We start from the raw sequence: 14,106 nt of genomic DNA on the forward strand, positions 1-14,106 counted from the left end.
GGTGATTTTATTCAGCAACGTGTAATTTACAGGTAAAGTAACTTACGATAAGTACAAGTATCGCATACCAAACACCAGATCACATAACGTACATGTAAACACGCATTATGGTTATTAGTCATACTTACGGTAACTAGACATACACTATTCGAGTTCATATAATACCCTTGGACGAAAGTTAAATATTTAAACACCATACTAATTGGCTAATACAACTGCATGTTCAGAAAACAATTGGCACCAATAATAGCTGATTAAATAATGAACTTGTTACTGGCATCGTCTTTTGTTGATTACCCAGCCACGGACACGTTGTCATATTTGGTAACAAAATGGCCGACTTTGCTGCTACTGCAGCGCTCAACACGTCTGTAATGACACTTCTTGTTCCATACACTGATTTTAAAGCTACCATTAGATCGTGCTCTGATGTAGCAGAAGTGATACCCCCAATTAGACATAAGCAAGTTACATGCAACTAAACCAACTATCGGTTGCACCTACTTGAGTTGTCAGTCCATACTTGAAGAGGTCACTATGCGACGATGACGCCTTGGCCATACGCGATATACTCACAAACATATGTTAAAAGGTGAAGATCCTCCGTTTCGTATCCCCTTGTGATGAGAGTCACAGTCAGGCATATCCTGGATGACTGTATTGAATTCTCCATCATAAGGGTTTAATAATTCAGTGTAAAAACAGTTAAGGATCTCTTACTGCTGTTAATTCTCATTTAATTATTGTTTCTTTAAGAGAAATTTATTTCATTGATGAATTCTGATTAATATGTTCTTTCTCTAGCTTTAGTTGTTGGCAATATATCGCCTGTTTTTATATTGTACCATATTGCAATTCCATCTAAAGTTGAAGTATTTTTGTGTTAATGACTTGTTTTAAATTGAAATCTGTGATATACTAGTTGGTTTACTGTACTTTGCTGGCAGGTTTTTATAACTGAACTTTATTTATTATCACATTATAACACACACACACACACACACACACACACACGCACACACACACACACACACACACACACACACACACACACACACACACACCTAAAGTTAATCAATTCTTTTTGTGACATACTCCAATTGTTTTACTGTCCTTTTGCTACAGATTATATAAAATGAATGATACAGTATTAATTGTTTGTCACGATATGGCTGTAATATTGCCACTAGTGTGTTTTAACTCACTCACTCACTCACCCATTTTCAACTCTCTGGGAAGTGTACAAGGTATTATTTCAGTAGTATTGAACACATAAAATGACATTGCGAAGTTAGTCACTTCATATGAAGAAACAAGTTCGTGCCCTTTGTCACACCTAATAACAGTGTTCTTCTCAGTACCCTCTGTTTTGCTTTCACGTGGGTATTTTGCAAATAAATTACAGTGAAAACAAAACACTTGCGGGCAGACATTGATCTCATCGTGATGCATTCCTTTACAGTCGCTGAGCGCTTCCCTCTTTAAACCTGTCTATCCGTGCTGGAAATCCATATCGAACGTTGTCACTGTATGGCTAACGATCTGACAAATATATCAACTTATTCTTTTGGCAGAAGGTTAATGTGTGAAAATCTTGTCAATAAATGCACGCGCTATGCCTCTGGAAGGATAAACATTTTATTGTATATTGTATCATATTTATAACTTCAAAGTGTGTCCAAAAGTATCGTCAATAGACTACTGCATAAAGAAGAAAGTGTTAATGGTGTGTTTTTGTTCCCGGAGGGAAGTAATAGGAAAAAGACTGAATGAACGACAAACCATGCCTCTAAGGTGATAGTTGGAAACAGATTCACTGAACGACTTCCCGCCATCTTTAGTTGATAGTTCGAGGTCTAGTGAGTTGAATGACTAAATACAACCCTGAGCGTGATATTTGAAAACAGAGTGAGTTGAATGACTAAATACAACCCTGAGCGTGATATTTGAAAATAGAGTGAGTGAACGACTAAATACAACGTTGAGAGTGATATTTGAATGACCGAGCACGAAATCTGTATTCTGCAGTGTCGCTGAAAGTATAATGAATGAGTTGGTTTAGCTTTACGCCGCACTCAGCAATATTCCACCTACATAATCTGTAGATAATCAAGACTGCACCAGACAATACAGTGATCAAGTGCATGAGATCGATCTAAGCAATTGGAATGGCCGATAACCGCTCAATCCCGTTAGACCGCCTCTAACAACAAACGTGGGTTACTGAAGATCAATTCTAACGCAGATCACTGATCCGAAAGTATAGTGAGTGAGCAGAATGCATGAAGTGTTAATGCAACATAGCACAGTTTGTTTGTTGCTTCACGCTGCAAGTTTCACTTCCAGGTATTTTAAAGCAGTCTGTCACAAATCGAGTCTAGACAAGGCAATCCAGTGATCAACATTAAGAGCATTGATCTGGGCTACTGGGATACGATGACAAGTCAGCGAGCCTAACCACCCCATCCCCTTAGTTGTCTGTTTCGACAAGAAGGGGCTGCTGAAGACAATCTCCGACGGACAGATAACAAACAGCTAATGCCAAAATCAGCAATATTTTAAGTGCATGACATCGGACTGTAAATCTTCGAGAATTGACAAGACAAAGCATTGATTGGTATTGTCATCAACGTGCCTGGTATTGTAGTACGATGATGATAGACAAGGAAAACAGTTATCGAGTCCGGCCACCTGAAACAAGCAGCATGCTAGGGTCATATTCTAACCCGGAATCACCATAGGTTGTCTTCATACACACGCTCTTAGGAATGTGGTCGTTATGATATCTACTGTGATTCAGTTATAAGATGTATTAAATATAGGTGTAAAGTATGGGAGAAAATAGACACCATAAACAATGTTACCAAATGCTAAAAATGGGCAATTGCAGTTAACAGACTGACCTTCATCTATGTTTTTTTTTTCTTCTCTATTATATCTATTATCTTCACAACATCTACTTTCAACCGACATCATTGAATTAAATAAGGATCTTTCTCCTGGACAATGCGACATCGTCTTTTGTTGGATATCTAGCCATGTTGGAATCTCTGGTAACACAATGGTCGATTTTGCTACTAAGGTGGCACTCAACAAATCCCATACTCTGATTATAAAGCCGTAAATATATAGATCAAATATCTGAGATCTAATGCAAACGAAGATTGACACCCAAATGGGTATCAATAAATTACATGAAATAAACTCTATATCGGTTATACTTGGGTTGTCAGTCCAGATTTTTCGAGGTCATTATGCGATGATGTCGCATTGACCATACGTGATACTGTAAAATTATTGTCCTCCTGAGAGGGTACGTAAGAGGGTCCCAGAACTTTCAAAGTAAAGTATAAATTTCTACATCTTAATCGTAGCATTTTTGTTATTTTAACTGTTGTCTAAATTTTCCTACAATAGTCAGCGGCCGAAGGGATGGTGTAATTCCAGCTAGGGTCCATGCAGGCAGCAATGTAAGTCCCCATGGCTTCTAGAATGATGATGCACCTTCAGTCGTTGGCGATCTATAGCCCGCTGCATTGTCTTCTTTAATTGGGATGTTTAGTTTTTCTCGCTAGTTTTACATACATATCTGTGGTTCTCAGTATTTATTCTGTTTTCACTTTGTATTGTATAAATTGTTTTCGTCACGATATGGCAGAGATATTGCCGATGTGGCATTAAATATTAACACCCACTCACTTATCTATGGTTTTAAATATGCATGATATTTCAACAGATATTGTACACAGTGATATATTTATTTCACAAATGTTTCAAAAGGTAGAAGAATGTTATACTCAGCTTGTAATTCCCAGATTATATTTAGAGTTCTACCATACCAGTTAAAGAACTTTTACAATGATGGAACCGTACAATGAAAACAGATATTAAACAAACACCCACCCACGCCCGCACGCGCACACACGCACGCACACACACACGCACACACACACGCACACACACACACACACACACACACACACACACAAATAATGGAAAATATTGATGCGAAAAAAGGTATACCCAGTAAATAATGATCCATGTTGTAAGACTATCTTAGAAGATGAGTTACATAGTATATGAAAATGTCCAAAATATAATTGGTTGCGGTTACAATATTTGATAAATATTGAATATGTAAATAACAAACTAATATATATTCTCCTAAATCACAACTCTAAATTTATATCTCTTTATGCAAACTTCACCAAAGAAGCTTTCATGCTGCTCATTACTGTAAATGTATATGTACATATATATTTTAAACACAGATGTTGTGAATATATGTTACACATATATTGCTGTTGCGAACATAAACACTTTGTATGTACATATCTTCCATTCATATTGTACTTGGACCTGTTGCCTTTATACTGAATACATTCTTCTACTAAATCTTAGGAATCGTATGTAACCGCTATTCTGAAAACAAAAACCACGATGACAGCACAACATCTTACAGCTGTATACGTGCAGATCTAGGGATGTTGTAAAGCAACCCTGACCAGTCAGACACAGATGTCCGTTGTTATCTCACACACCATGGCACGCCTATCTCTATGTCCACGCATCCATGTCCTGGGTAAAAGCATACCAGAAATGCGTCTTTCACGGCTTTGATTATTTTTAGGGAAATTGTGTGACATTCACGTGTATTGAACAATCAAGCTGATACTGTCTATCGTTTAAAACGTTTAAAGGAGTCATTTTGCATGAGAAAGTGGCCAGCAATGCAATGCATACAGCTCTGGTTCATAGTGGCCTCGGAAATGGTCTTAATGGCTCTCTATAGCCTTCTCGTCTCATCTTTTTTCCGTAATTACATGCTTACTTGAATTGGAAGTTCGTAGTGCTCGCGTTAAAGGTGAAATGATAAATGGTTATTCTTTTCAGTTGTGTACTGTGTGTCTGTGGTGATGTCACAACAGTCCTTCTCTCAGGATGAATATAACCTTCGGATGATGAAGCTCGGGCCAGGAAGCAACTACAGTCACGTTGTCCGACCCGCCAGGCAGGTCCACACTCAGATACGGTTTAACCTACTCACCGTCAACGACCTGGTAAGATCCCACTCTATACAGGCGTGCATTTACGGTCATTTTATCAGATTTGGGGTGATGTAGTAATAGTAATGATCTACTCCTCTTCAGTATCATGACATTTTAAAACCGTTTACATTCACGAGACAAACTTCATGAATAAGTGTCATACAACATTTTATATTACGTTATACACAATATCAACGTTCGTTTGATGATGATGACTTGGGGTTAGGGATGCGCTTTCCGACACAATGCCTGTCTCGCACACGGTTCCAGCAGGTTATTTTTAGTGTTTGATCGACAGAGGGGTGATTTGATTGAACGTTATAAACCGACAGTGACAGCACTCTAATGGTGTTATGGGACATTTTGTCTCGTAATATCCCTGAAATCTGATACAATCTCGCTTGCTTTGGCAATTAACTAATCATGAGACAATTGTCAATTTTCAACGTAATGCCGACACACGGTTTCGAACCCGTAACCCTTCACTTCCTGGTTTGCCGGTTTCATCCACCAGGTTACGAAGGTTCGCTGTGAAGAATGAGATTGTTTCTCGGTATGAACCGTTTCTTGCAAGTTGTGGGCAGCGCACATACAAGGCACAGGTAGTGTGACCAAGGCGAGGTGTCGGCTGGCAGTCTGATCCCAGTTGCTTTCATCAGTGAATACCAAATATTGAAATTATAACTAAAGCATATATCTTTGGTCGGTTTATAAGTTGGATATAAACATGACCCGTGGGCATTATTGTAAAGTAAGTCCCCTTACGTTACCATTTCCTAAGGGAAGAGGGTTTACTTTTCAATACTTTAGATTCAATTTGAATATTTGGTTTTCTCAGATGTAATCAAACGGGGATGAGACTGGCAGCCGACTTCTCGTCTTGGACTCACATTGCACCTGCTTCGCATGCGCTAACCGTGCCCTGCACGTGCGCTGCCCGCACTACACGTCTTGCGAGAAACATACCGTTCATACCAAGAAACAATCTCTTTCTTCATGGCGATCCTTCGTAGCCTAGTGGATTAAACCGGCTAATCAATAAGCGAAGGGTTACGGGTTCGAAACCAGCTGTCAGCACTACATATTGAAAATTGTCAATAGGGTCATATTTCGCGATCATATTCATTGATAGAAAGACAAAGCCGTATCGATCTTAAAAACAAGCAATATTTCAAAGTTCCAGACCAGAGGGATGTTATTAAGATAATGCCCGGGTCAGAGGGACATTATTTACATAATTGCCCGAGGAAGAGAAATTTGAGGGATATTACAAAACAAGTGTCCCCCGAGAACAACAGGGTGACGTCACTGGAGGGTTAATTTACACACCTGAATGGGGTTTTGGATTTCCGTGACTGAATTGGGAAAATTGCCAGAAATGGTAGTGGGAGACGAGCTTGGTTGATATTCGCTTAGCCTGTTTTTATGGTTTTTTCATGTTAGAAAACAACGAAAAAACAATTGAAGTAACGAGAAATTTCGCTGAAAAAGATATTTTATGCCACAAAAGTGACAGCGTTAGGATTCTGTTGTCTTGTTGTTGTTACTTAAAACTCGGGCGCTGCGTTGTGGTTGGCTTTTCAATAATATGAAGACGGGATAGTACTTTGTAATCCAGGACATTTGTAATCCGACTGGTTGTAGAGCCCAGGTGCACTCTTCGACAGTCAAAACAACTCTATGTATCTTTGGGTTAGTTTTCAGGTGCGGTTATAGTTTTTTTTTTAAATAAAAAAAGCAATCTTTAAATGACTCATATATAACTTAATATTAACACGTTTGTATCGAAAAACACATTTGAGAAGAGTCAGAGTTCGCGCTCTTTTAGGAAATATTCCAGAAATATCACAGCGGGGGACACAAGAAATGGGCTTCACACATTGTACCCATGTGGAGAATCGAACCCGGGTCTCTTCCATGACGGGCCTATGCAGGTTGCAAAGATATTGCAAGTCCCATGGTCCTTAGTATAGCCCATTTGTGTATGGTAATGTCCTAAATAGTATATAATTTAAAGTTACACGCTAATTTTATTGTCCTACTGTGATATACTAGTTGTTTTACTGCCCTTCGATGAACGACTTTATTTATAAAATAATATTCTAAAGTAATAACTGTTTTAGTCTCGATATGACTGAAATATTGCGCAAGCGACTGTAAATTTTAACTCACTCACTCGTTCACGTTGGCGTGACGACCGAACGTTTTGAGCACTGGGTTACTCCCTATTTCAGAAGAAACATAACAACGAGATAACTTATAATAATAATGACTTCTCTTGCAGAACACCAGAGGACAGACCATGACGACGACAGGATGGCTTACAGTTGTAAGTTGCTTCCGCTTCTTTACTTCACTTTCTTTACTCTGGGATTTTAGCAGCTCTCAGACTAAATCTGTTTCGAGTTGCTTGAAACCATTGTTCCTTGGAACCGTCTGAAACATGTCCAGTGCGGTATCAAGGAAAGGCATTTTCTAGCAGACGTCGTAGACTGCTAATGCCATGGCACAACATTGATATTACGCCACTTTATAACGTTATGTTTTGGACTCTTCACAACGTTATGAAGACGTTTTAACTTGGTGTCACGATAGAGTTTCCTGTAAAACTTTTCACTTTGAGATTCTTTCTTCGCTATTCAGCAACGTACAGCTTCAGAACAGAAAACACACACCAAAATAACATGCTGATTGACGATTAAACATTGAAGTGAATTTCTGCTTTGTTTCCACTGGGAAAATGATCAGCTTTTGACCTAAAATAAAACAAAACCAAGTGGAAACTCCGGTATCAATTGCAAGGAAATGACGTCACATCCATCAACCCGATAGACCATTACTGTGATGAAAAGGTTGGACGCCTACGACGGCAAGAGATCCCATATATCGACACTGTTTAACTGAGTGGTTACACCACCACCCCTTTCTCGGCACTATGTCTCCAATTGCAGCTAGTATTTCTAGAATTTCTACATCGGTAACATCACCTCACAGACTGATCCAACTTGGAGTACAACGGGATGACGTCATGGGTATTTTAGACCAAAACAGAGAAGTGTAATAATTTGGAAAAAGGCTAAATCTGTTGAACTCAATGTTAAAGTAAACAGATGATGTCAACTAATTCTATTGACAAAACCTGTCTCAATAATATTAATAACAACAACAACAACAACAACAGCAATAATAATAATGCGTGTAGAGGGGGCCCTAGGTTGATGATGCGCCTTACCAGCTGTGCCAGGATGAATCGAAACCTCTGTGCTGCATTTCTATCTTAATCTGTAAAATAATGGGACAGCAACGTGATTGGCAAGATTCAGGAAAAGCATGCTCGCCTTTAAATGTTGTGCTTGCATCTCAAGTACACTGTCGTCAGGCTTCCCATTGTACTCGGTTTGGTACCTCATGATCTTTTAGCGCAGATCAGGAGAGCGGCCTTCTGACACTCTGGGTAATGCAGAAGGCTCGAGTGTAGGGGATACTTCATATTCTCTGGAAACTTCTAGGTGGGTTCGATCAGGCAACGTTTTTCGTTATGGGACAATAGAAGAACATTTTGAACCTCCCTGAGGTGTCACCACCTGTGTCAAATGTTCTTCAGTGTGAAGGAGGACAGAAGTTTCATACAATGAAATGATATCCATCTATGCTATGTACAATGCGATGTTCTTGCTTCAGAAATGGATAGATCCACGCCTGCAGTGGACGCCGACATCACATGGAAATGTCACGTACTTGTTTGACACAGAGAAGGTCATCTGGCGACCGGAAGTAGTCATTGATAATGCGTAAGGCAAACTGTGATTGCTGTAGGTCTTTCTGTTGTTGAGGTCCATGTACATTGGCGTTATGAATATCATTCTATTCTTGTGTCCCATACATACAACTGTAACAATAAAGCAAAACCATAATGTGTGTATACAGCCAGACCTTTTTTATTGCCTAGAGTTAAATATGGTGCCGTTGTTTTTGGTGCAGACCATTTTATGGAAGCATGTTAGTGACAAATATCAACATAGAATATACTTTTTATTGTATGTTACATGTGCAGAATTTGATCAAGTTGCATTTTCCAGTGGTACTTTGTTCCTGCATCATACTGCTGTCACTTTCAGAGTTAATGCAGTTCGTGTCATCGAAGACGATGACCTTCTGATACGTGTCAAGCACACCGGGGAGGTGACATGGGAACCGCCAGGGTTGTTCTCTACGTCCTGCGACATTGACGTCACCTACTACCCTTTCGATCGCCAGACCTGCACAATAGAACTCACGAGTTGGAGCTATAACATCCACGAAGTTAACCTCACACAATTATCATCTGAAGTCTTCTCGGGCGACTTCAGCGAAAATGGAGAATGGGATCTAAAGGTAATCAGACTGAAACCCATAACAAAATACTTTACCTAGATGTGTCTGTCAGATTTTATCATTGAGTCTTCTCAATATATTTGACCACCCTTTCTGAAGGAGGTGGTGTGGTGAAACATCCGCTCATTTTGCCGTTGAAACACCTTGTTTCAAATCCATGGAGAGAATTTTGAATATTAGTCGTTAGACGTTATTCCGACGTTGACCTTGCTTGTATGAGCTTTTGTTTTCAACGACATGGCCATCAGAGCCGCTGGGAGCTGATTACTTTGTAAAGTTACTTCATTCAATCATTCACACTCCCACGCCGTGATGATGCTAGTAGAAAACTAAAAAAAAACACCCAAAAACATGGCCGCGGGGCGAAACAGTCCTCTCTGATAAAGTGAATTTGCTAGTCACTGGATTGTTTGTGGATTATTATGTAAGCAACTGTCACGTGGTTTAAAGATCACTGAACCCTTGAAGGTCCCGGGGTAGAATAGGCCTTCAGCAACCCATGCTTGCCATAAAAGGCGACTATGCTTGTCGTAAGAGGCGACTAACGTGATCGGGTGGTCAGGCTCGCTGACTTGGTTGACACATGTCATCGGTTCCCAATTACGCAGATCTGTGCTCATGTTGTTGATCACTGGATTGTCTGGTCCAGACTCCATTATTTACAGACCGCCGCCATATAGCTGGAATATTGGTGAGTGCGGCGTAAAACTAAACTCACTCACTCACTTAAATATCGCTGAGTGGGCGTAAAATAACCAAATTACACAGTCTTCTCTCTCGGTCTCTCTCTGCCTGACAATAGTATTATTATCTGTAGTTTTGTGAAACTCTCGTAAAATATTTACATTCACCATCACCGGAGAGTAGACTGAATAGGTTACATGGGCACTTTTGCCACAAGCTGAAACGTTTCTTAAAGACATGACGGTAGTCACAACGAATTTCCAATAACCAGACTGTAAGATTCTTGTTATGCCCACCACGTCGTTTCCTGGAGATATACAAATCACGTATGCAAATATCATTATATATTTATGTGCGATCACAACTGAAGTGAAATGTCTTATGCCATGTCGGGAAAGTAAGCAGCTGAAAGCTTACTTTCGATGTAATCTTTACAATTATTGGATCACTTATTTCAATCTCAGACTAGTGGGATCGTCGAGGTCAAGGTCAAGATCTAGGTTTAACTGTTCTGGGGACTGATATCCTCCTTGGATTGTATACTCGAGTAAGCTGTACGTCTGGTCCTATGCATATTTTGAGCACACACGTGAATGAAATGATATGGTATATATATATATATATATATATAGTTCAAATAGGCTTGTCATCAATGCCACGCGGTATGGTACTTACAGTCTACCTCAGTGACCTCCAAGACCCTGGTAGAGGCTGAAGGGACGTTCTCACAGCTGGACTTTACCCTGCATCTTCAGCGGCGTGTGACCTACTACATCCTTAGCATCATCCTCCCCATCGCCCTCACCTCCATCCTCAGTGTCATCACCTTCATCCTACCCTTTGAGTCGGGAGAGAAGGTGAGCTACGCCCTCACCGTGCTGCTGTCTTACGCTGTACTGATGTTGCTGGTGTCAGAAAACATCCCACCCACGTCCATCACCGTCTCCGTCCTCGGTAAGTGTCGATCAGAGAGGTGGTCCTCAACAGGCAGGGAATGTTAGTCTCGGTACTGCTTCCGGTACTAAGCTGGTTCCCGACTCCCTTTCCGAGCGACAGCTTGCGATATGCGAGACGGGGCCCAGCTTTCTTCCGGTATCAGACTTCCGGTTACAAGCGCATATTCAAGAACCTGTTCTAGTTCCGAATTGCGCAACCGCCACATTTGCTGCACCAGTCCAAGTGTACAACCATGCTTGGCTATCACAGCTGTAGACATTTGAATGGAGGCCAAGAACGGTCTGATGTACCACGAGTTGCGCTTAAAATGTTCAATAAAAACAATTTCACGTGAGTAATTGTTCAGCATGGGGTTGGAAATGTCAGAGCACAACCCACTGAAGAAATGGGTGTATACCTTTGATGGTGGCGATATTCTATTTTGACATGAAAAATATTTTGTCGAACCGAAGCGAGGAAAGTACGTTGTCAACCTTTGCTCGTTTCGACCACATGCAAGAAGACTGGTCATTTTCTCTATGCTGCGCAGCCCATTTGCGCTACAGTTTGCCTGTGCTCTGACTACCTTGCTTTACTAGTGAGTGCGTGAGTGAGTGAGTTTAGCTTTACTCCGCACTCAGCAATATTCCAGCAACAGGGCGGCGGTCTGTAAATAATCGAGTCTGGACCAGACATTCCAGTGCTCAACTGGGAACAGATGACATGTGTCAACCATGTCAGCGAACCTGACCACCCGATCCCGTTAGTCGCCTCTTACGACAAGCCTTGTCGCCTTTTATGGCAAGCATGGGTTGCTGAAGGCCTATTCTTGGGCACCTTCACGGGTCACATTGCTTTACTAGAGTATTGTGCTAGAAACCACAGGTGAACATCCTGTAGAATTTGTTAAATTAACTCAAATGTTTGTTGACTGACATATGGTAACATATCTCTTGTTCCGCTTTTTTCAAGGTATATATTTGGCACTTATCTTGTTTGTTGGAGCAAGCACGACCGTCATCACCGTCATCAATATACACCTGTTTCACAAGCGGTCCAAGCCACCCGTCTCCAAAACAGCAAGGGCTTTTGTCTCCACCGTCCTCTCGAACATGGCCGGCTGGATAAGCCCGGAAAAGCAGTGCGTACAGAAAGCGAGCTCATCTTCAAAGGTGAAAATCGTTCCCTGCGAGGACACAGAAATGAACCAGAATCCGAGCAAGCGCCAGGCCAATACACCGGGCACCGATACGTCCACGAAGGAAACATCATTCTATTCATGGCAAGAAATAGCCCTCATGTCAGACATCATGTGGTTTCGAGTATACGCAATGTTTGTGGTCCTAGTCACGATTGTGTTCATGATCTGCCTACCCCTTGGCGGTCACCTAAACCATGTATGACTCAAAGATAAGATCAAAGGTCTGCCTGATCCTCTGTCCATCTACTTGCCGGAGAAAACGATAGTTTCATTCCCATTCAAACTCATCTAAATGTTACCATACCGTTTGTAATAATCGGTAATGGAAACCAAGCAAATATGTACCTCTTCTGAAATAAAACACAAACACCCCCATTCTTCTGTTGCATCATAAATATTTCATACTGGAACTTTGAAAAGAGTTCTTCTCTCATTTTTGTCTCAGTCTCAGGTTACTTCCTGCCCAAGCTAACGATCATATCAACTTGTTCTTTGTCTATTTTTGGGATTACACCTGCTTAGTAAAGTACAGATTTTAGCACTTTTGAGAACACTAGGATTATGACTTCATGTGCTGGCGACAGGGTGACTGACTCTGACGGTATCAGTTCGAATCCCACATGAGACTCAACCCAACCAAAGTACAAGAATCCGTACTTTACTACAAAGTGTAATAACAAAGATAATGTCTTTAAGTATTTACAACCCACACCTGTTTATAGCACTGCCCTGTGATCACCCAAAGGTTTTAGCCCGTCTCACCTTTCACTACAAAGTGGTCGTTGATGCCAACTGTCGCATTGCAGTCACTACACACCCGCATCATCATCTCCAGATTCCCATTGTCAAATGCTCTCGAAATCCCAACCTTCATATATTAGAAAGATCCAGTTGCAGAAGCCATAAATTTGATAGTGTTTAATATGTCAGTAGAAATGGGTTGTAAACGAACACAACATGTTGGTATTATGAAGCTTCAGTTCAAAAGAATTACAAACTTTGTTCTTGAATGTAAACAGACATGTAGAAGTACCAATAGATATACTTTGACACAAATCATGTTTGATATGACCCAGCTATATCGACTTTTACGTATCACAATGTGTTATGCATGTGTCACATTAGTATCAATGCACACTACAATGATCTGTGTTCATTCTCTTGTCCTCATTATCGAATCCTATCTCAGTAGCATTCTATTTACCGATACCACTGAAAATTAATTTAGAGTCCTTAGATCAGGAATTGTTGTTCCTGTCTATGTTTGCAGGGATAAATATTCATCTGTCCGCGCCGTAGCGCATTTCTTTGTCCTCTCCAACCCGTGAAGATCCCAGGTAGAGTACGTCTTCAGCAATCCATGCTTGCCACAAAAGGCGACTGTGCTTGTCGTAAGAGTCGACTAACAGGGTGGTTAGACTCACTCTCTTGGTTGACACATGTTCTCGGTTCCCAGTGGAGCAGATCGATGTTCATACTGATGATCATTGGATTGCTGGTCCAGACTCGAATATTTACAGAATTTTATAACGCTAAAAGCCCGTCAGTTTCACTGAAGACCACATCTTCTTTAAATGGTTGAGGAGAGGAACTGCGACACAGTTCATAGATACAATTGAAATTCATTACTAAAGAATATCTCCACGCCAACCAGGCTCTAATCGGGCAACGGAAAGATTTAACATGATAGTGAAAACGTTGGTTCAGAAACAAATGATTATCTTCCTGCAGGTATCAACACCACAGTCCGTGATGGGAAACAGTATCACTTTCCTTTGCTTACGTATCGGGATTGTCAAAAGTCATAGATCTTTACTGTGTTGCAGGCCTCCGACCCATATACATTAGAGATACATGCATTAT

At 40.7% G+C, this 14,106-nt stretch overlaps 1 protein-coding gene across 1 annotated transcript; it reads left to right on the plus strand.

Moving 5' to 3' along the window:
* Nucleotides 1–4,344: 4,344 nt before the first annotated feature.
* Nucleotides 4,345–12,618, plus strand: LOC137298528 (neuronal acetylcholine receptor subunit alpha-3-like). Its single transcript, XM_067830824.1, has 7 exons — nucleotides 4,345–4,582; nucleotides 4,894–5,060; nucleotides 7,333–7,377; nucleotides 8,730–8,839; nucleotides 9,167–9,422; nucleotides 10,784–11,060; nucleotides 12,015–12,618. The coding sequence occupies exons 1-7, from the start codon at nucleotides 4,519–4,521 to the stop codon at nucleotides 12,443–12,445; spliced, it is 1,350 nt and encodes a 449-aa protein (XP_067686925.1). The 5' UTR covers nucleotides 4,345–4,518; the 3' UTR covers nucleotides 12,446–12,618.
* The last annotated feature ends 1,488 nt before the right edge of the window (nucleotides 12,619–14,106 follow it).

Source organism: Haliotis asinina, chromosome 10 (assembly GCF_037392515.1).
Source record: "Haliotis asinina isolate JCU_RB_2024 chromosome 10, JCU_Hal_asi_v2, whole genome shotgun sequence".
NCBI classification, from domain to species: domain Eukaryota; kingdom Metazoa; phylum Mollusca; class Gastropoda; order Lepetellida; family Haliotidae; genus Haliotis; species Haliotis asinina.

Bases quoted from the DNA above. Each gene is read 5' to 3' on its own strand.
- LOC137298528 (XM_067830824.1), top strand. From the start codon at position 4,519: ATGTCCGTTGTTATCTCACACACCATGGCACGCCTATCTCTATGTCCA. The intron at 5,061-7,332 runs GTAAGATCCCAC...CTTCTCTTGCAG, and splicing joins TACTCACCGTCAACGACCTG to AACACCAGAGGACAGACCAT. The intron at 8,840-9,166 runs GTAAGGCAAACT...TGTCACTTTCAG, and splicing joins GAAGTAGTCATTGATAATGC to AGTTAATGCAGTTCGTGTCA.